The sequence below is a fragment of the Coregonus clupeaformis genome, chromosome 24 (assembly GCF_020615455.1).
Source record: "Coregonus clupeaformis isolate EN_2021a chromosome 24, ASM2061545v1, whole genome shotgun sequence".
Lineage (NCBI taxonomy): Eukaryota > Metazoa > Chordata > Actinopteri > Salmoniformes > Salmonidae > Coregonus > Coregonus clupeaformis.
Window position 1 is genome coordinate 12807160 of NC_059215.1, and position 20084 is coordinate 12827243.

The 20084-nt window shown below is 44.9% G+C and overlaps 1 protein-coding gene across 1 annotated transcript in view; it reads left to right on the forward strand.

Moving 5' to 3' along the window:
- LOC121538014 (plexin-A2-like) overlaps positions 1-20084 on the forward strand; it is a 346168-nt gene that overhangs the window by 313835 nt on the left and 12249 nt on the right. Inside the window, exons 23-27 of the mRNA XM_041845745.2 lie at positions 2334-2400; positions 2547-2693; positions 3371-3530; positions 5125-5228; positions 18574-18673. Of these exons, the coding sequence (XP_041701679.1) occupies positions 2334-2400; positions 2547-2693; positions 3371-3530; positions 5125-5228; positions 18574-18673 (578 nt within the window). The remainder of the gene's footprint in view (positions 1-2333; positions 2401-2546; positions 2694-3370; positions 3531-5124; positions 5229-18573; positions 18674-20084) is intronic.

A 20084-nucleotide genomic window follows, 5' to 3' on the forward strand; every position in this document is an offset into this window, starting at 1 on the left:
GTTGCATTGATCTCTCACTCCATCCTCTGTCCCTCTCTCTTAAAGCTTTCTGTTTTCTCTCACTCTTCCTCCATTTTTAAATGGAAAGACAGAACAGTAGCAAGTTTTCTATCGCCTTGAGTCTTTTCACTCTTTTTTTCTCTTCAGCGTTTTTCTAATGAGATTCCCGTCCATGCGGAGCGCTGCTAGAATAGAATGGCTTATTAGGGAACTAGAATGTTGTGTTTAGCACTATTCCATTCTAAAGACATTCCACAGCCTACTAATCGGTCCCCCTCAACCTATTTACCAGCATCAAGCCCCAGTCTTAATGCACAGTTGGAAAATGATAATCCTGATCTTCATTAATGGAACTCAACTAAAAGAGCGAGGGAAGTGGATGGAGAGATGGGGGAGGAGGAGGGAAACATAGTGAGGAGTCTCAGTGAACCATTGAAAGGCAGAGGACAGATATTAAGGAGCCCCAACATGGCACCGCACAAAAGCCTTTATTTGACTTTCCTTCTATGGGGACTTGCTGGGCTTATTAAAACTCTTAATAGCTTCCATTAACTTATTGTTATACACTCCACTCTGAATCAGAGGAGGGGCAATGAGGGGGAGGGGAGGGGAGGGGGGATACTTCTCTGTGGAGGAGAGAGGGGAGCAATTATGCAGGGTATGTGCACTTTGTCCAAAAACAGAATATTTGTAGGTTTATTCAGCTTCAAAACAGAGTATGGATGGTCCGTATTGATTTTGAGGATGAAGACTTAGTAAAGAGTAGTAGTAGTGATGAGAGAGGCAGTAGGTGGATGCACGTGTGTGTGTGAGTTGGTGTGTGTATCAGGGGTTGGAATCTAAGTTATTTTCCAATCGTTCTGTTCCCCTATTGTTTTTGTTCTGACCAGCATAATGAAGTTCTGAACCGGTTCCAACCCAAAAAAAGGAACGGTTCAAATAGTTCCTTTTCGTACCTTTTTTTACTCTTGAAATCAACATACCTTTTACATTGAGCTTATTCATTTACTCCACCAATTAGGATAGAACAGCTTGCTATGAAACGGTAAGCTACTTGTTTACGTTTGATTGGTTAATAAGTGCAGGCGGGAGATGCGACTGAAATTTCATGGGCGGGAAGAGAGCGAGAGAGACGCGTGGATATGGAGGGGGCTTGAGGTGCTGAACATCATGACATGACGTGAGTTGGAATGTATTTAGGCTATTACTAGCATCATAACTTCACTGAATTATAAACTAGACATTATTAACCGGTTCTCAAGATTTGAAAATAACGGTTCTGTTTTGGAACACTAGAGATCACTTTCGTTCCCTGTTCTGGTTCTGTTTCTCCCCCAAAAATATTTTAGGTTCTGTTCCCTCAACCGGTTCCAACCCCTGGTGTGTATAGAAGAGGGCACAATCATACAATCATACACACTTCGGCTGTCAGTAGTGCCTCTTCCTCTCATCCTGCAGCTGAAATGGGGTGAACAAAACTCCATCCACCTTCCATCAACCTCGTGCATCCCACTTCAAATAACCTGTCACAGAGCGAGAGCTCCAGCCCATCCTAGCAAATCCCTCTCCTCTCCTCAGCCCTGTACACCACTGTTACACGTTACAGCCCAGCCACCATTTCCCCGCTTGCAGCCCAACGTAATCATAGTCATTTCCCGCCGCATTAAGAGGGTCATTTTCGCAATGCCGCACAAAGTAAATTGGCAACAGGCTCCTGTATGGCCCTGTAGCTGATGGTGGTGGAGAGAGGGGTCTGATGTGTGTGTGTGTGTGTGTGGGGGGCCGTTGACAGTCGTGATATTGTAAAGCACAGTGGTTCTCAGAGTACTCAGAAACACACACATACACACACTCAAGGGTACTCTGATTGGGGACAATAATGCTAGTAGCATGTCCAGGTGGGAGCTGAGGTAATTACATAGTCACGCTATCACACAGTTGGACAATAGTCAATGAAGTGTTTGTGGGGAGAGGAGAAGCTTAGGCTTTCCCAGCACGGTTAGCCCAGCTCTCAGAAGATGAAGCATTGCAGTGTTGGTATTCAGGAGTAGTACTGTTGGTCCTCTGGAGGAGGGAGGGGGTTGAGAGCGAGAGAAAGAGAGAGAAAGAGAGTAACCCTTTCATCTATTGTTTATGCTACTGTCTGGCTGCTTTTTGTTCTCTTTCTCATTCCCCCTCTTTCTACAGTTTTTTTTGTCTTCTAATAAGTCCATCGTTTTCTGAGTCTGCCCTGAAATGATTTTGGAGCTATTTGGGAAAGCAACATCAGCATAAATAAAATATGTTGAATGGCGATCCAAACTAAATAAATCTTATTTTCACTCCTTCTTCAGAACGGAGTCCGTTGCAGAGAAGATGCTCACCAACTGGTTCGCCTTCCTTCTTCACAGGTTCCTCAAAGTGAGTCTAATGCAATCTCCAGTTTACCAGTTTTAGCAAACCAGGGTTTTTATAAGAAGTGTCAGTTAGAATATATTTGATATCCTTAATCGATATGTGTTTTCTCTCTATCTCTCTCTCTCCCTGACCTCTCTCTCTCGCTCCAGGAGTGTTCTGGTGAGCCTCTGTTCATGCTGTACTGTGCCATCAAGCAGCAGATGGAGAAGGGGCCTATAGATGCCATCACTGGAGAGGCCCGCTACTCCCTTAGTGAAGACAAGCTCATCAGACAGCAGATAGAGTACAAAACCCTGGTCAGTACCACTCAGGCAATCACACACAAAGACTGATACACACTGATACACAGATTCTACTGACTCTACATACCCTATATTTCAGACACACACACACACACACACACACACACACACACACACACACACACACACACACACACCATCATGTTTTGCTTCCCTCAGTGTCCTGAATAGCTAATGACCCTAGCTAGTGCCAGTCCTGCTCCAGCAGGAGAGCAGGGGTTTGTGGAGACAGTCAGTCACAGTCAGGACATGACAACGCTAGCTCTGATTGCTTTGACAGGGAACTGGGCTCATTATTCTGCTAATACCCCACCAAAGCTGTAGATTGGTGTCCTGCGGAAGGTGTGAAATTAGATTTTGGGATGGTGGCGGGCATGGAAATCTCCTAAAGCCCCCTCCACGCTCCTGGCTGATGCTAATGAGAGAGGTCTCCAGAGGGAGGGACGTCTGGAACGTGACAGGACCCCACACACACACACACATACACACATACACACACACACACACACACAGAGCATGCACACACACAAGCGTTTAAACACACACACAGGCGTTTAAACACACACACACAGGTGTTTAAACACACACACAGGCGTTTAAACACACACACACAGGTGCTGACACATACAAAGACACACACACACCCCCTGACCACCTCTCCTCTCCTGTAGATCCTGAACTGTGTGAACCCGGACAATGAGAACAGCCCTGAGATCCCAGTGAAGGTGCTGAACTGTGACACCATCACCCAGGTCAAGGAAAAGATACTGGACACCTGCTATAAGAACATGCCCTACTCACAGAGGCCCCGCGCTGTCGACATGGACCTGGGTAAGATAGAGAGACACACACGATACACACACAAAGGTGATGAGACACACCCACACCCTCCCTAGTCTGTGGCCTGCCTGACCCAGGTAATAGCTGACAGAGCCCCCCACTCCACCCCAGCCCTAGACCCAACACCGCCTCTTTCACCTCTCCTCTACTTCCTTCTCCTCCTCCTTCCCATCTTCTCATGTGCTCTCCCTTCACACCAATGTGAGAGAAACAATAACCTCCCGTCAGAGGTGCTAATCACCCTTCAACTACACTGGCAACAACAACAGGAGACTATCTCTCACTCTCCATATCACTATCACCTAGGTAACACTAGGGGGGGGGGGTGGCGGTGGTCTCCGGGCAGAACTAACTGGGGGGGGCACTGCTGGCACAAAGTGGCACAAAGTAATACATTCCAGTCAACAGAGTAGAAAAATCTAATGATCGCTACACGGTGCCCGACACTGCCCATCCATTTCCATATCAACACCCTTATTATAATTTCATTATCAGACGAAAAGCCGTCAATGTGCCCCATCTACTCCCCCCTCCTCTTCCCCCTCTCCCCTTTCGCTTGAGTCACTTTTCTGGAACGGATACGATTTTCTCTCTTAGTCCTTCTCCTGCATGCATTTTTTCCCACCATGCCGACATAAGTAGCACTGACACAAATTACGCCGGTGAGGCTGACTGTGTATACATATTGAAATTGTTTGTGTGTGATGTTTAATTAAAATGCACGTCAATCCGGGCGGGCGTCATCTCTCTCGTTACCTAGTGGAGTACAGAGTGCTCTCTCTGTGAGTCTGTAGAACAGAACTGCACAACGAATGGCTGTTGATATGGCTTCATTTGGATAATGTGTTTTCTCAAGAGTCCTTTGGAAGCTTGTGATGTATGTGTGCCTCTCCTCTCCTCAGTGACACCAGGGCAAATGAAGACGCAGTCAGAGAATAGCTTAATGTTTTTGTCTCATCTTGCTTGAGGAAGTAATGGCTATTATAAACTGGGTGGTTCGAGCTCTGAATGCTGATTGGCTGAAAGCAGTGGTATATCAGACCGTATACGACGGGTATAACACAAAATAACGTTTTACTGCTCTAATTACATTGGTAACCAGTTTATAATAGCAATAAGGCACCTCAGGAGTTTGTGGTATATGGCCAATATACCACGGCTAAGGGCTGTATCCAGGCACTTCATGTTGCATCATGCCTAAGAACAGCCCTTAGCCATGGTATATTGGCCATATACCACACCTCATCAGGCCTTATTGCTTCACCCTTAGAGACAAACAGATATTATTGTCAATCTCTTTAAACAGTAGACCAGTGTTGTTCAGTCGTTTGAATTGGCTCACACCACATAAAAAAGGCATTACTGTAAGATGGAAAGGCTTCAATAGTGGATGGATAACACAGACTAGAGAGTATCAAATCAAATCAAATTTTATTGGCCACATGTGCCGAATACAACAGGTGCAGACATTACAGTGAAATGAGTATGTATGTATGTTCTTGTGTGTGTTGGTGTGTATGTCTGCATGTGATTGTGTTACTGGTAGTGTGACTGATGCATCATCTCTTCTCTCTGGTCCCGTCAGAATGGCGTCAGGGGCGGATGGCTCGCGTGGTGCTGCAGGACGAGGACATCACCACCAAGATAGAGAACGACTGGAAGAGACTCAACACACTCATGCACTACCAGGTACAGTGAACTGATCTATGTTACGTATATCTAGACTCAACACACTCATTGATTGCCAGGTAGGGTTATCCCATCTACATCAAATATATATATTGCAGTTTGTTATGGTACAGTATCACTGTATGTCTCTCTCTGGAGTTCAAGGGATTCGGCTACATTATGAACACCCATTCTATACAGTAGATAGTTTATAGAAATTAAATTAAATTACAAAAGCCCACTCAAGTGTACTGTAGGTGAAATGTAATGTTCAGACTGCTGACTTTGAGACATTGAATCCTCCTCCTCCAGACTCTCATTAGAATTCACTAGTCTGGTTTGATCTGATCTGCATGACTCACACATAATAGAGGGCAATTATTCCGCGAGAGAGAGAGAGAGAGAGAGAGAGAGAGAGAGAGAGAGAGAGAGAGAGAGAGAGAGAGAGAGAGAGAGAGAGAGAGAGAGAGAACACTCTAAAGTGTGTCCTCCTTGGAGAAATACACGCAGTAGTCTCTCTCTCCCTCCCTCCAGCTCTCCCCCTCTCTCTCTCCCTCCAGCTCTCTCTCTCTCTCTCTCTCCCTCCAACTCTCTCTCTTTCCATCACTCTTGATGTTGATCTCTTGAACTCCCTCCCTCTCTCTCACTCCTCTGAGGCCCTCTACTCCTGCTATCTATATTTAATCTGCCTCTGCTCAGGGACTAGGCTGTCCTTTACCTGTTACCATGGCAATTAGCCCTGCCTCAACCTCGCTGAACTTCTCTCCACATCTCAGAGGGTCTGACTTTACTTGCAGTTAGAGAGAGAGAGAGAGAGAGAGAGAGAGAGAGAGAGAGAGAGAGAGAGAGAGAGAGAGAGAGAGAGAGAGAGAGAGAGAGAGAGAGAGAGAGAGAGAGAGAGAGAGAGAGAGAGAGAGAGAGAGAGAGGAGAGAGAGAGAGAGAGAGAGAGAGAGAGAGAGAGAGAGAACACCTCTAAAGTGTCCTCCTTGGAGAAATACACGCAGTAGTCTCTCTCTCCCTCCCTCCAGCTCTCCCCCTCTCTCTCTCCCTCCAGCTCTCTCTCTCTCTCTCTCCCTCCAACTCTCTCTCTTTCCATCACTCTTGATGTTGATCTCTTGAACTCCCTCCCTCTCTCTCACTCCTCTGAGGCCCTCTACTCCTGCTATCTATATTTAATCTGCCTCTGCTCAGGGACTAGGCTGTCCTTTACCTGTTACCATGGCAATTAGCCCTGCCTCAACCTCGCTGAACTTCTCTCCACATCTCAGAGGGTCTGACTTTACTTGCAGTTAGAGAGAGAGAGAGAGAGAGAGAGAGAGAGAGAGAGAGAGAGAGAGAGAGAGAGAGAGAGAGAGAGAGAGAGAGAGAGAGAGAGAGAGAGAGAGAGAGAGAGAGAGAGAGAGAGAGAGAGAGAGAGAGAGAGAGAGAGAGAGAGAGAGAGAGAGAGAGAGAGAGAGAGAGAGAGAGAGAACACCTCTAAAGTGTCCTCCTTGGAGAAATACACGCAGTAGTCTCTCTCTCCCTCCCTCCAGCTCTCCCCCTCTCTCTCTCCCTCCAGCTCTCTCTCTCTCTCTCTCCCTCCAACTCTCTCTCTTTCCATCACTCTTGATGTTGATCTCTTGAACTCCCTCCCTCTCTCTCACTCCTCTGAGGCCCTCTACTCCTGCTATCTATATTTAATCTGCCTCTGCTCAGGGACTAGGCTGTCCTTTACCTGTTACCATGGCAATTAGCCCTGCCTCAACCTCGCTGAACTTCTCTCCACATCTCAGAGGGTCTGACTTTACTTGCAGTTAGAGAGAGAGAGAGAGAGAGAGAGAGAGAGAGAGAGAGAGAGAGAGAGAGAGAGAGAGAGAGAGAGAGAGAGAGAGAGAGAGAGAGAGAGAGAGAGAGAGAGAGAGAGAGAGAGAGAGAGAGAGAGAGAGAGAGAGAGAGAAAGAGAGAGAGAGAGAGAGAGAGAGAGAGAGAGAGAGAGAGAGAGAGAGAGAGAGAGATTCTCCAGAGCACTTGAGTCTTTCCGCAGTACAGAGGGTCAGCAGGCTCCCATTACTCAGACAGGGAGACCATCTGCCCAGAGCTCCCGACTACAGCCTGTAGAACCTGGAGCCAGACTGAGTCTGTGTGGAAGGGAAGGGGGGGCTGGGGCCAGAGGCCCTCTCTCTCTCTCAGACCTGCTGCCCCAGAGGAGGAGAAGATAGGTAGATTCATTCACAAGGTGTCAGGGTTATTAGATGTGACATCATGGTGTCCTTCATAGAGGACTTGGTTCCCTGCTGATTTACTGTCTGTCTCTTTCCCTACTCCTCTCTTTCCTTTTTTCTTTCTCTCTATTTCACTCCACTTTCTTTTCCTCTAACCTTCTATCTACTTCCTTTGCTACCCTCCCTCCACATCCCTGTCACCCACAGATAGTGAGCACTGAGCAGTCTCTTTCTTTCTCTCTCTCTCTCTCTCTCAATTCAATTCAATTTCAATTCAATTTAAGGGCTTTATTGGCATGGGAAACGTGTGTTAACATTGCCAAAGCAAGTGAAGTAGATAGTAAACAAAAGTGAAATAAACAATAAATATTAACAGTAAACATTACACTCAGAAGTTTCAAAAGAATAAACACATTTCAAATGTCATATTATGTATATATACAGTGTTGTAACAATGTGCAAAATACAAATGGGAAAATAATGGGAAAATGGGAAAATAAATAAACATAAATATGGGTTGTATTTACAATGGTGTTTGTTCTTCACTGGTTGCCCTTTTCTTGTGGCAACAGGTCACAAATCTTGCAGCTGTGATGGCACACTGTGGTTTTTCACCCAGTAGATAAGGGAGTTTATCAAAATTGGGTTTGTTTTCGAATTCTTTGTGGATCGCTGTAATCTGAGGGAAATATGTGTCTCTAATATGGTCATACATTTGGCAGGAGGTTAGGAAGTGCAGCTCAGTTTCCACCTCATTTTGTGTGCAGTGTGCACATAGCCTGTCTTCTCTTGAGAGCCAGGTCTGCCTACGGCGGCCTTTCTCAATAGCAAGGCTATGCTCACTGAGTCTGTACATAGTCAAAGCTTTCCTTAAGTTTGGGTCAGTCACAGTGGTCAGGTATTCTGCCACTGTGTACTCTCTGTTTAGGGCCAAATAGCATTCTAGTTTGCTCTGTTTATTTGTTTGTTCTTTCCAATGTGTCAAGTAATTCTCTTTTTGTTTTCTCATGATTTGGTTGGGTCTAATTGTGTTGTTGTTGTTGTTGTTGTTTCCTGGGGCTGTGTGGGGTCTGTTTGTGTTTGTGAACAGAGCCCCAGGACAAGCTTACTTAGGGGACTCTTCTCCAAGTTCATCTCTCTGTAGGTGATGGCTTTGTTATGGAAGGTTTGGGAATCGCTTCCTTTTAAGTGGTTATAGATTTTAACGGCTCTTTTCTGGATTTTGATAATTAGCGGGTATTGGCCTAATTCTGCTCTGCATGCATTATTTGGTGTTTTACGTTGTACACGGAGGATGTTTTTGCAGAATTCTGCATGCAGAGTCTCAATTTGGTGTTTGTCCCATTTTGTGAATTCTTGGTTGGTGAGCGGACCCCAGACCTCAGAACCATAAAGGGCAATGGGTTCTATAACTGATTCAAGTATTTTTAGCCAGATCCTAATTGGTATGTCAAATTTTATGTTCCTTTTGATGGCATCTCTCTCTACCCGCTACCTCACCTTCTCAGCAGTCACAACCTCTCTCTCTCCCCCTGAGCTCCGGTGCTCTCCGAGTCGCTCCGAGACTGTCTGAGTCTGTAATCCTTGATGGAAGAAGTGCAATATGATAACTTCCATCCTCCGAGGTCTCTGTTGTTGTTCTGTTGCTTTGTGTCACTCTCTGTCTCCTTCATTAGCCATGGTAGACTCTGCAGGGAACAACGACACACACACACACACACACACACGCGTTACTGCATTAGAGGGAGCGCTCCTCAGCACTCAATAGCACATCTGAAGCCTGGCTATTGATCACAGATCTGAGGTTCTTATAAGGATGCCCTAACACAACACAACACCACTTCAGATGAGACACACACACACACAGGCCGCAAGATGGGGGGGTAGAGACAAGAAAGTACGGGGGGAAGAGAGTAGATGAGGAGAAGGGGATTGATGGAGCCTCTTTTGTTGTGTACTGTCATTACAGCTTTGATGAGCTAGTGTGTGTGTGTGTGTGCGCCACTGGCAGCTGCAATGCCACATCTGTGAAGCGTGCGCCGCCTGGCACAAAGAGAGAGCCCAACTCATTAATCCCCAGAGTGAGAGAATAGAGAGAGATGGAGAAGTGTGCCTATGCTGTGTAATATTTAGATATTCAGATTTACGCTGCACCTCACCCATGTGACTCTGCTAATTCTCACACGTAGAAGAGGGACCAGACTGAGATGCATTAGAATTCATGGAACTCCTATCAACCAGGGATGCTCTGCTATTTACTTGCCCTATCACATGGGAGATGATCGTTTACATACCCTGGATATGGAAATACAGACCACCTCCTCATCCTCAGCTCCTGCAACTGAAATTAAAAACATAAAATGCATTTAAAATGAGACTGTACAGTAGCATCTCTATTCAGTAGCTACCTTTGCTAGTTTGAGCTCAGGGGAACTGAATGAATCTCTAGACTCTCTCACACACACACTTTCTCAGACACATACACACACACACACAGATTGTCGGCCAGAGCAGAGCAGAGGAGAGGAGATAAAAGATTGATGAGATAGGAGAGTGCCTGGCTGATTGCTGATTTTGATCTCTCTGTTGATTAGTCTTCCTCCTTGTCAAATGGAGCTTTTCATCAGCCAAGCTCTAACTCTCTCTTTGCGCTCTCTCTATCTCACCTCTTCCTCTATCTCACCTCTTCCTCTATCTCACCTCTTCCTCTATCTCTCTCTCACCTCTTCCTCTATCCCTCTCTATCTCACCTCTTCCTCTATCTCTCTATCCCTCTCTATCTCACCTCTTCCTCTATCTCACCTCTTCCCCTATCTCTCTATCTCACCTCTTCCTCTATCTCTCTATCTCACCTCTTCCTCTATCTCTCTATCCCTCTCTATCTCACCTCTTCCTCTATCTCTCTATCTCACCTCTTCCTCTCTCTCTATCCCTCTCTATCTCACCTCTTCCTCTATCTCTCTATCTCACCTCTTCCTCTATCTCTCTATCCCTCTCTATCTCACCTCTTCTTCTATCTCTCTATCCCTCTCTATCTCACCTCTTCTTCTATCTCTCTATCCCTCTCTATCTCACCTCTTCCTCTATCTCTCTATCCCTCTTTATCTCCCTCTCCTTCTCTCTTTTCATCAGCCCAGCTCTTACTTACTTTTTGCACTCTATCTCCCTCCATTTCTCTCTCCTCTGCCTCTCTTCGCGCCTCTACCTCTCCCAATGTTCCTCTTACGCTCCTGTCTCTCCCCTCCCTTTCCTTCTTGTTGCTACCTCTCCCTCTATCCCTCTTACCCCCTCTCCCTCTCTCTGTCATCCTCCGAGGTGAGGCTGTTAACCTTCCATCTTGTGAATAGCATTACTTGTCCAGTAGTTCCCAGGGGAGCAGGGCCTAGGCCAGGCTAGACCAGAGGTGGCAGACACACCCATTTACCATAGCATGGGCTTCAGTGGTGTGAGGCATAGGGCAAGATTAGCAATTCAAATTAAAACTGTAGGAAATTATCATAAACTGTGTGGGAAGGCTGGTGTTTAGAGCTGTGGATGTTTTCCAATGTGAGGTGTTAGTGAAATTTTAAACTGCAAATAGATCGCTTAAAAGTCATTGCAGTTAGGTGTTTGCAATTCAATGGATTACATCTTTGGCAAAAGTGCAGTGATTTTTGTCAGATTTACTTTCTACTTACCTTGGTTTTATCTCTCGTCTGCTGTGCCTACATGGGTGGCTTTTGCCAGGGGTACAGCTAGAAATGTGACTGAGGGAAATGGCTCCATGAAATGCCTTGTCCCCATCCTCCTGCAGTGTAGTCGGCTGAACTGGGCCAAAACATTATTAGAGCCCTGTCACTGTGCCTCCATTCTGGCTCTGACCTTGTGTTGTCCTACTGGTGTTGTGTTGTGGAGGAACCGACATGACTTCACCAGGGGCTTCAGTTTCACACTTCCCCGACAGAGAACCTGCACTGGGATGTTTTGGGTCTATTTTAGACAAACCCAGACAGACACAACAGATAGTTGGATATATTATCATTTCCTACAGTTTTTATATATCTTTCCATCAATCTGATTCTCTGTGGCGGCTCATCCCTTGTTGTCATCTGAACAAACAACACCCAACAGGCAGACTTCGAGTTTTTAAAATATGTTCCAACAGAAAAGGAAATCTAGATCAACATTTTGGCAGGCATAGTGAAGAGAGTGTTCCTCTCCTCTCCACAGGTTCCTTTATGAGCCAAGACAGTTGGTATGGGATCAAATGACTGGCGTCTGGTATTGCAGCAGGTTGAGTGATATTTCCAATAGAAATTAACACAGTGGGACTTGACTCTCAACACACAATGTGTCATTTTCGTAGAATGCTCTGAGCCACTATTTCGTTTGATAAAAACACAGTTTAGATCATTTGAGTTTCATGTAATATACCAATAACCCTTTAATCTTAATAACCTTACGTTCTATATTAAAGACCTGTCAGGTAGTTAGTTTTGTGTGACTAAGCTACAGCCCAGTCCAATCTGTGATAGATAGTCATCCTAAGCTGGGCTGGGGCCAGGGGATCAGGTGGCCAGGGGATCAGGTGGCCCTGAAGGACGGAGGGCGGAGAGAGGGAGGAAGAGAGTCAATGTCCAATCCCTGACAGAAAGAGAGAGTGTGGGAAGAAACGGTAATGGGGCCTTCCAAGGTGTCACTACTGTCAGAGCTTGTAGGAGTGAGAGAGAGAGCAGAGGCTTCAGAAAAAATGGAGAAGGTTAGGATGGAGAGGGGGAGAGGATAGGTTAGGGTCGAGAGGAAGAAGAGTGAGGTCTTCACAATCCAGAGCCGGCGGAAAGAGGTTTCGAAAGAGCATTTTTAATTTCCCCCTAAGAGGGCGGGCGGTGTGGCATCAATTTCTGAGAAGAATCCTCCTTAAGCCTCTGTCCTTTCAAGTGTCTCTCCGATGTGGCTATTAGAGTGGGCCCTGTCTGCTGGAGCTGTAGCTAGCTGTGGCCTCTACCCCAACCCTGGCTGGGACCCCAGCTAATGGCCTGGTAGAGATTAGTCAGGGAGGGGGGTGGAGAAGAGAGATGAAGAGAGAGGGGGAGAAGAGATGGAAGGAGAGGAGAGGGGAGAGACACCCCTATTGGTGCATTGTGGGGCCACGTCATTAGCAGTTGAGTAATGGGAGGAGAGAGTAGAGAGGAGAGAGGCGACCCAGCCGAAGCATTATAGAGGCTAAAAGTCAGGAGGGGTCGGGGGAAAGGAGCTCTCCTCCTATATGACATGAAAATAAATAGAATCTGAGGTTTTCTTTGAGCCTGTGGCTGCTTGGTGATTTCACACCACTGGATGTTTGTCCTTCTTGTTCTCTCACTTCTCTCAAACTCAAATCCCTCCACTGGGCTGGCTGCAAATGTCAGAGAGGGCTTCAGATAGGAACAATGGTGTATTTTTGTGAAATATTTTGTCCATCCAGTTTGAAAGAGTGCACACAAAAACACCCTCACAACTGTGATTAGCAGTGCAATGTACAGTAAATGTACAGCAAATGAAAGTGCCATGGTTTAGAACACTAACTTTTATGGCTGTGGCTTGGTGAGACTGTGGACACAGAAACGGCAGTGCCTCTTCCAAGACAAAGACAGAGAGGTAGTCAGAGAGCCCAGGTTGAAATGATTATCTTCTGGAGTAGAGTAGAGCCATCCTCCTATATCATCCTACCATATCTCACATTATCATCCCATACCTCACATTATCCTCCCATACCTCACATTATCCTCCCATACCTCCTATCATCCTCTCATACATCACATTATCCTCCCATACCTCACATCATCCTCCCACACCTCACATTATTCTCCTATAGCTCACATTATCCTCCTATACAGTGCCTTGCAAAAATATTAATCCCCCTTGGAGTTTTTCCTATTTTGTTACATTGCAACCTGTAATTTAACGGAAAAGTGGTGCGTGCATACAGTGGGGGAAAAAAAGTATTTAGTCAGCCACCAATTGTGCAAGTTCTCCCACTTAAAAAGATGAGAGAGGCCTGTAATTTTCATCATAGGTACACGTCAACTATGACAGACAAAATGAGATTTTTTTCCTCCAGAAAATCACATTGTAGGATTTTTTATGAATTTATTTGCAAATTATGGTGGAAAATAAGTATTTGGTCAATAACAAAAGTTTCTCAATACTTTGTTATATACCCTTTGTTGGCAATGACACAGGTCAAACGTTTTCTGTAAGTCTTCACAAGGTTCTCACACACTGTTGCTGGTATTTTGGCCCAATCCTCCATGCAGATCTCCTCTAGAGCAGTGATGTTTTGGGGCTGTCGCTGGGCAACACAGACTTTCAACTCCCTCCAAAGACTTTCTATGGGGTTGAGATCTGGAGACTGGCTAGGCCACTCCAGGACCTTGAAATGCTTCTTACGAAGCCACTCCTTCGTTGCCCGGGCGGTGTGTTTGGGATCATTGTCATGCTGAAAGACCCAGCCACGTTTCATCTTCAATGCCCTTGCTGATGGAAGGAGGTTTTCACTCAAAATCTCACGATACATGGCCCCATTCATTCTTTCCTTTACATGGATCAGTCGTCCTGGTCCCTTTGCAGAAAAACAGCCCCAAAGCATGATGTTTCCACCCCCATGCTTCACAGTAGGTATGGTGTTCTTTGGATGCAACTCAGCATTCTTTGACCTCCAAACACGACGAGTTGAGTTTTTACCAAAAAGTTCTATTTTGGTTTCATCTGACCATATGACATTCTCCCAATCCTCTTCTGGATCATCCAAATGCACTCTAGCAAACTTCAGATGGGCCTGGACATGTACTGGCTTAAGCAGGGGGACACGTCTGGCACTGCAGGATTTGAGTCCCTGGCGGCGTAGTGTGTTACTGATGGTAGGCTTTGTTACTTTGGTCCCAGCTCTCTGCAGGTCATTCACTAGGTCCCCCCGTGTGGTTCTGGGATTTTTGCTCACCCAACGGGGTGAGATCTTGCGTGGAGCCCCAGATCGAGGGAGATTATCAGTATGTCTTCCATTTCCTAATAATTGCTCCCACAGTTGATTTCTTCAAACCAAGCTGCTTACCTATTGCAGATTCAGTCTTCCCAGCCTGGTGCAGGTCTACAATTTTGTTTCTGGTGTCCTTTGACAGCTCTTTGGTCTTGGCCATAGTGGAGTTTGGAGTGTGACTGTTTGAGGTTGTGGACAGGTGTCTTTTATACTGATAACAAGTTCAAACAGGTGCCATTAATACAGGTAACGAGTGGAGGACAGAGGAGCCTCTTAAAGAAGAAGTTACAGGTCTGTGAGAGCCAGAAATCTTGCTTGTTTGTAGGTGACCAAATACTTATTTTCCACCATAATTTGCAAATAAATTCATTAAAAATCCTACAATGTGATTTTCTGAGAAAAAAAAATCTCAATTTGTCTGTCATAGTTGACGTGTACCTATGATGAACATTACAGGCCTCTCTCATCTTTTTAAGTGGGCGAACTTGCACAATTGGTGGCTGACTAAATACTTTTTTTCCCCACTGTACCCCAAGAGACTTGCAGCTGTAATTGCTGCAAAAGGTGGCTCTACAAAGTATTGACTTTGGGGGGGTGAATAGTTATGCACGCTCAAGTTTTCTGTTTTTTTTCTCTTATTTCTTGTTTGTTTCACAAAAAAAAAGTATTTTGCATCTTCAAAGTGGTAGGCATGTTGTGTAAATCAAATGATTAAAAATCAATTTTAATTCCAGGTTGTAAGGCAACAAAATAGGAAAAATGCCAAGGGGGGTGAATACTTTCGCAAGCCACTGTAGCTCAGTGTAGTTGAGATCAATGGGAGAGATCAGACACACCAAATAACCTTTTGGAAGAATACTGTAGACAATAGAGATGGATTGGAGGGCTGACTTCCACTGAGCCCTTCTTCTCTGTCACTCTCACTGTCTCCTCCTATCTCACGGGTCCTTTGTAGCTCAGTTGGTCAAGCATTGGCGCTTGTGATGCCAGGGTAGTGGGTTTGATTCCCGGGACCACCCATACGTAAAATGTATGCGCGCATACATGACTGTAAGTCGCTTAGGATAAAATGGTCTGCTAAATGGCAGATATATATATATATATATATATATATATATATATATATATATACACAGTGGGGAAAAAAAGTATTTAGTCAGCCACCAATTGTGCAAGTTCTCCCACTTTAAAAGATGAGAGAGGCCTGTAATTTTCATCATAGGTACACGTCAACTATGACAGACAAAATGAGAATTTTTTTTCCAGAAAATCACATTGTAGGATTTTTATGAATTTATTTGCAAATTATGGTGGAAAATAAGTATTTGGTCAATAACAAAAGTTTCTCAATACTTTGTTATATACCTTTTGTTGGCAATGACACAGGTCAAACGATTTCTGTAAGTCTTCACAAGGTTTTCACACACTGTTGCTGGTATTCTGGCCCATTCCTCCATGCAGATCTCCTCTAGAGCAGTGATGTTTTGGGGCTGTCGCTGGGCAACACGGACTTTCAACTCCCTCCAAAGATTTTCTATGGGGTTGAGATCTGGAGACTGGCTAGGCCACTCCAGGACCTTGAAATGCTTCTTACGAAGCCACTCCTTCGTTGCCCGGGCGGTGTGTTTGGGATCATTGTCATGCTGAAAGACCCAGCCACGTTTCATCTTCAATGCCCTTGCTGATGGAAGAAGGTTTTCACTCAAAATCTCACGATACATGGCCCCATTCATTCTTTCCTTTACACGGATCAGTCGTCCTGGTCCCTTTGCAGAAAAACAGCCCCAAAGCATGATGTTTCCACCCCCATGCTTCACAGTAGGTATGGTGTTCTTTGGATGCAACTCAGCATTCTTTGTCCTCCAAACACGACGAGTTGAGTTTTTACCAAAATGTTATATTTTGGTTTTATCTGACCATATGACATTCTCCCAATCCTCTTCTGGATCATCCGAATGCACTCTAGCAAACTTCAGACGGGCCTGGACATGTACTGGCTTAAGCAGGGGGACACGTCTGGCACTGCAGGATCTGAATCCCTGGCGGCGTAGTGTGTTACTGATGGTAGGCTTTGTTACTTTGGTCCCAGCTCTCTGCAGGTCATTCACTAGGTCCCCCCGTGTGGTTCTGGGATTTTTGCTCACCGTTCTTGTGATCATTTTGACCCCACGGGGTGAGATCTTGCGTGGAGCCCCAGATCAAGGGAGATTATCAGTGGTCTTGTATGTCTTCCATTTCCTAATAATTGCTCCCACAGTTGATTTCTTCAAACCAAGCTGCTTACCTATTGCAGATTCAGTCTTCCCAGCCTGGTGCAGGTCTACAATTTTGTTTCTGGTGTCCTTTGACAGCTCTTTGGTCTTGGCCATAGTGGAGTTTGGAGTGTGACTGTTTGAGGTTGTGGACAGGTGTCTTTTATACTGATAACAAGTTCAAACAGGTGCCATTAATACAGGTAACGAGTGGAGGACAGAGGAGCCTCTTAAAGAAGAAGTTACAGGTCTGTGAGAGCCAGAAATCTTGCTTGTTTGAAGGTGACCAAATACTTATTTTCCACCATAATTTGCAAATAAATTCATAAAAAATCCTACAATGTGATTTTCTGGATTATTTTTTCTCAATTTGTCTGTCATAGTTGACGTGTACCTATGATGAAAATTACAGGCCTCTCTCATATTTTTAAGTGGGAGAACTTGCACAATTGGTGGCTGACTAAATACTTTTTTCCCCACTGTACATATATATATATATTAGGGCTGTCAAATGATAAAAAATTTTAATCAAATTAATCAGAATTTTCAGTGGATTAATCATGATTAATCACTATTTGCAATTACACCTGAATCCTAACCATTTTTTTTCTGAAATGCATACCAAAAGATAAATAACAGGACACAGATACATAATTTTCATATTATGTCTGTTTATTAACACAGCCAAATAATGGTGTTTTAAATCAAGCTGAAACATACCACACACCATAATATTTGCCTTTGGCTGTGGCTCTTGACGGTGGCTTATAGAATGAGTCTTGAGACGCCACTTGCAAAACATCAAGGAAACCTGAGTCTTCTACAATGCTAATGGGTCTACAATCCTTTGCAATCCATTTTGCTATTGTGTTGGTCAAATTATCTGAGGTTGATTTTGTTAATTGCCTGCAAACATTCAGCGTGGTCTGGCGCAAACCACTTGCTGAATCTGACGGCCCAGCAAACGCATGTTTGGCGTTGACATGGTACTTCAAGCTTGAACAGCTCCGGTGAAATTGAAACTCCTTCTTACAAATCTTGCAAATAACCTTGTACTTGTTAACTGTACCATCATCATTCTTTTTATATTTGAATCCGTCAATAGGCCCACTTTGCTCACCTTGCTCCATCTCGCCTCTAGCTCCCAACCACTTTCCTGACCTGAATAATTTGTCACACTGCGCATGCGTGAAATGCGTTAAAAAAATTGACGTAATTAACAGCAAACAACTAATTAACGTCGTTAACGCGCTATTTTTGACAGCCCTAATATATATATATACTGTATATTATGGCTCTCTTTTTCTTACCGTCCATTTTCTGTCTCACTTTCTCTCTTTTCTTTTTTTACAATACTTTGTCTCTCTCTCTCTCTCTCTCTCTCTCTCTCTCTCTCTCTCTCTCTCTCTCTCTCTCTCTCTCTCTCTCTCTCTCTCTCTCTGAGCTGAAGCGACACCATCACTGCTGTGATGACAATGAGGCGGAGGCGGTTGTTCGCTAGACATGCCAGTGGGAAGCCCTCACTCCACCGTGCTTTAGCTCTGTCTTTCTACCCGCTCCTCCTTCCCTAATGGCTGGGGAGGGATGGGAATAACAGTCATCACGGAGGCATTTGAGTCGTTTCTTACAGAGACGGTCTTCAGAGAAATCCCACAGGGCTTTAGAGAGAGCAGAGAAAGAAGCTGAATGGAGAGAACGTGACAGAGTACAGGGACGGAGGGATAGAGTTAGAGAGGGAGGAAATGATGTCATGTGAGGATGTGTTCGTATATCTTAGAAAGAGACAGAGGGTGACAAACCAGGGTTGCAGATCAATGTGTACTGCGTACATTCAACATGTTATCTGTGAGCAGTACACCTGTAGATTGCCGATTAAACATGTTATCTTATCAAAACGTTCTCTGTTGTGTTGTTGCAGGTGTCTGACCGCTGTGTGGTGGCTCTGGTGCCCAAACAGACCTCTTCCTACAACATCCCCCCATTAGCCAGCATCTCCAGGACCTCCATCAGCAGATATGGTGAGTACCATAGAGCGACATAGAAAATTATACATCTCTATGATAAGTACTGTACTGCCTTAGCTCCTCCCTCTTTTGGACCATTTCAAACAAACACCTGTTACATAATAGATTAACATGGGAAGAGGAGGGGAGGGGTTTGAGATAGAAGTGTTCACTGTGTAAGCCTATGGGAGCAGACCTGATAGAAAAATTAGACTTAGATTAGTTTGTAGACATTTTAGCAGACACTTTTGTCCAGAGCCACAATGTGAGCAACAATAAAATCCTCCTAGCTAGGACCAGCTCTGTTTGGAGCGTCTATGCTTTGCTGTGGAGGCATTGTTTACCGTACTCTCTCCTCCCGACAGTGTTTGCTGCAGTTTGCCTCAGCACAGATACTGCAGGGGTGGCAGAGGGATGGAGAGAAACAGGAACGGGGGGGATAGAGGGATGCAGGGAGAGAGGGGGAGAGTAGAGAAGGCCGATGGGAGACATGGAGAGAGGTGTTTGTTTTAACCATCAAGTATAATAATGAGGATGCCAGACTGAGCCTGGAGCCAGGGTATAATGGTCCGACACACAGACACACACACTGATGACAGTCACAGCGGTGATCCACAGGGTGTCCCATCTGGTCCCATGCCCAACCCCAGACACAGAGAACCGCATCCAACGGCAGTGTGTGATTGGGTAATTATTCACTGTGAATTATACTTTACACCAATGGGAAGTGAGAACGGAGCGTGGATGGACAATTATCAGGGCTGGGATTGAATGAGAACCCCCATAGGTTGTTGTCAGTCGCCTGGAGACCCTCCCTCTCTTCCACACACACACACACACACACACACACACAAAGTCACACACATACACACACTTCTCTCAACTAATTTACCAATAACAAAACCAACAGTATATTTCAAATTACCAACCTAAACTATCAAAACTAAGTTTGGTTCAGTGGCAGTGAGGCATACAGTATTCCGTCCTCAACAGTATTCCATTCACAACAGTATTCCTTCCTGAACAGTATTCCATTCTCAACAGTATTCCTTCCTGAACAGTATTCCATTCTCAACAGTATTCCTTCCTGAACAGTATTCCATTCTCAACAGTATTCCGTCCTGAACAGTATTCCATTCTCAACAGTATTCCTTCCTGAACAGTATTCCATTCTCAACAGTATTCCGTCCTGAACAGTATTCCATTCTCAACAGTATTCCGTCCTGAACAGTATTCCATTCTCAACAGTATTCCTTCCTGAACAGTATTCCATTCTCAACAGTATTCCGTCCTGAACAGTATTCCATTCTCAACAGTATTCCTTCCTGAACAGTTTTCCATTCTCAACAGTATTCCTTCCTGAACAGTATTCCATTCTCAACAGTATTCCTTCCTGAACAGTATTCAATTCTCAACAGTATTCCTT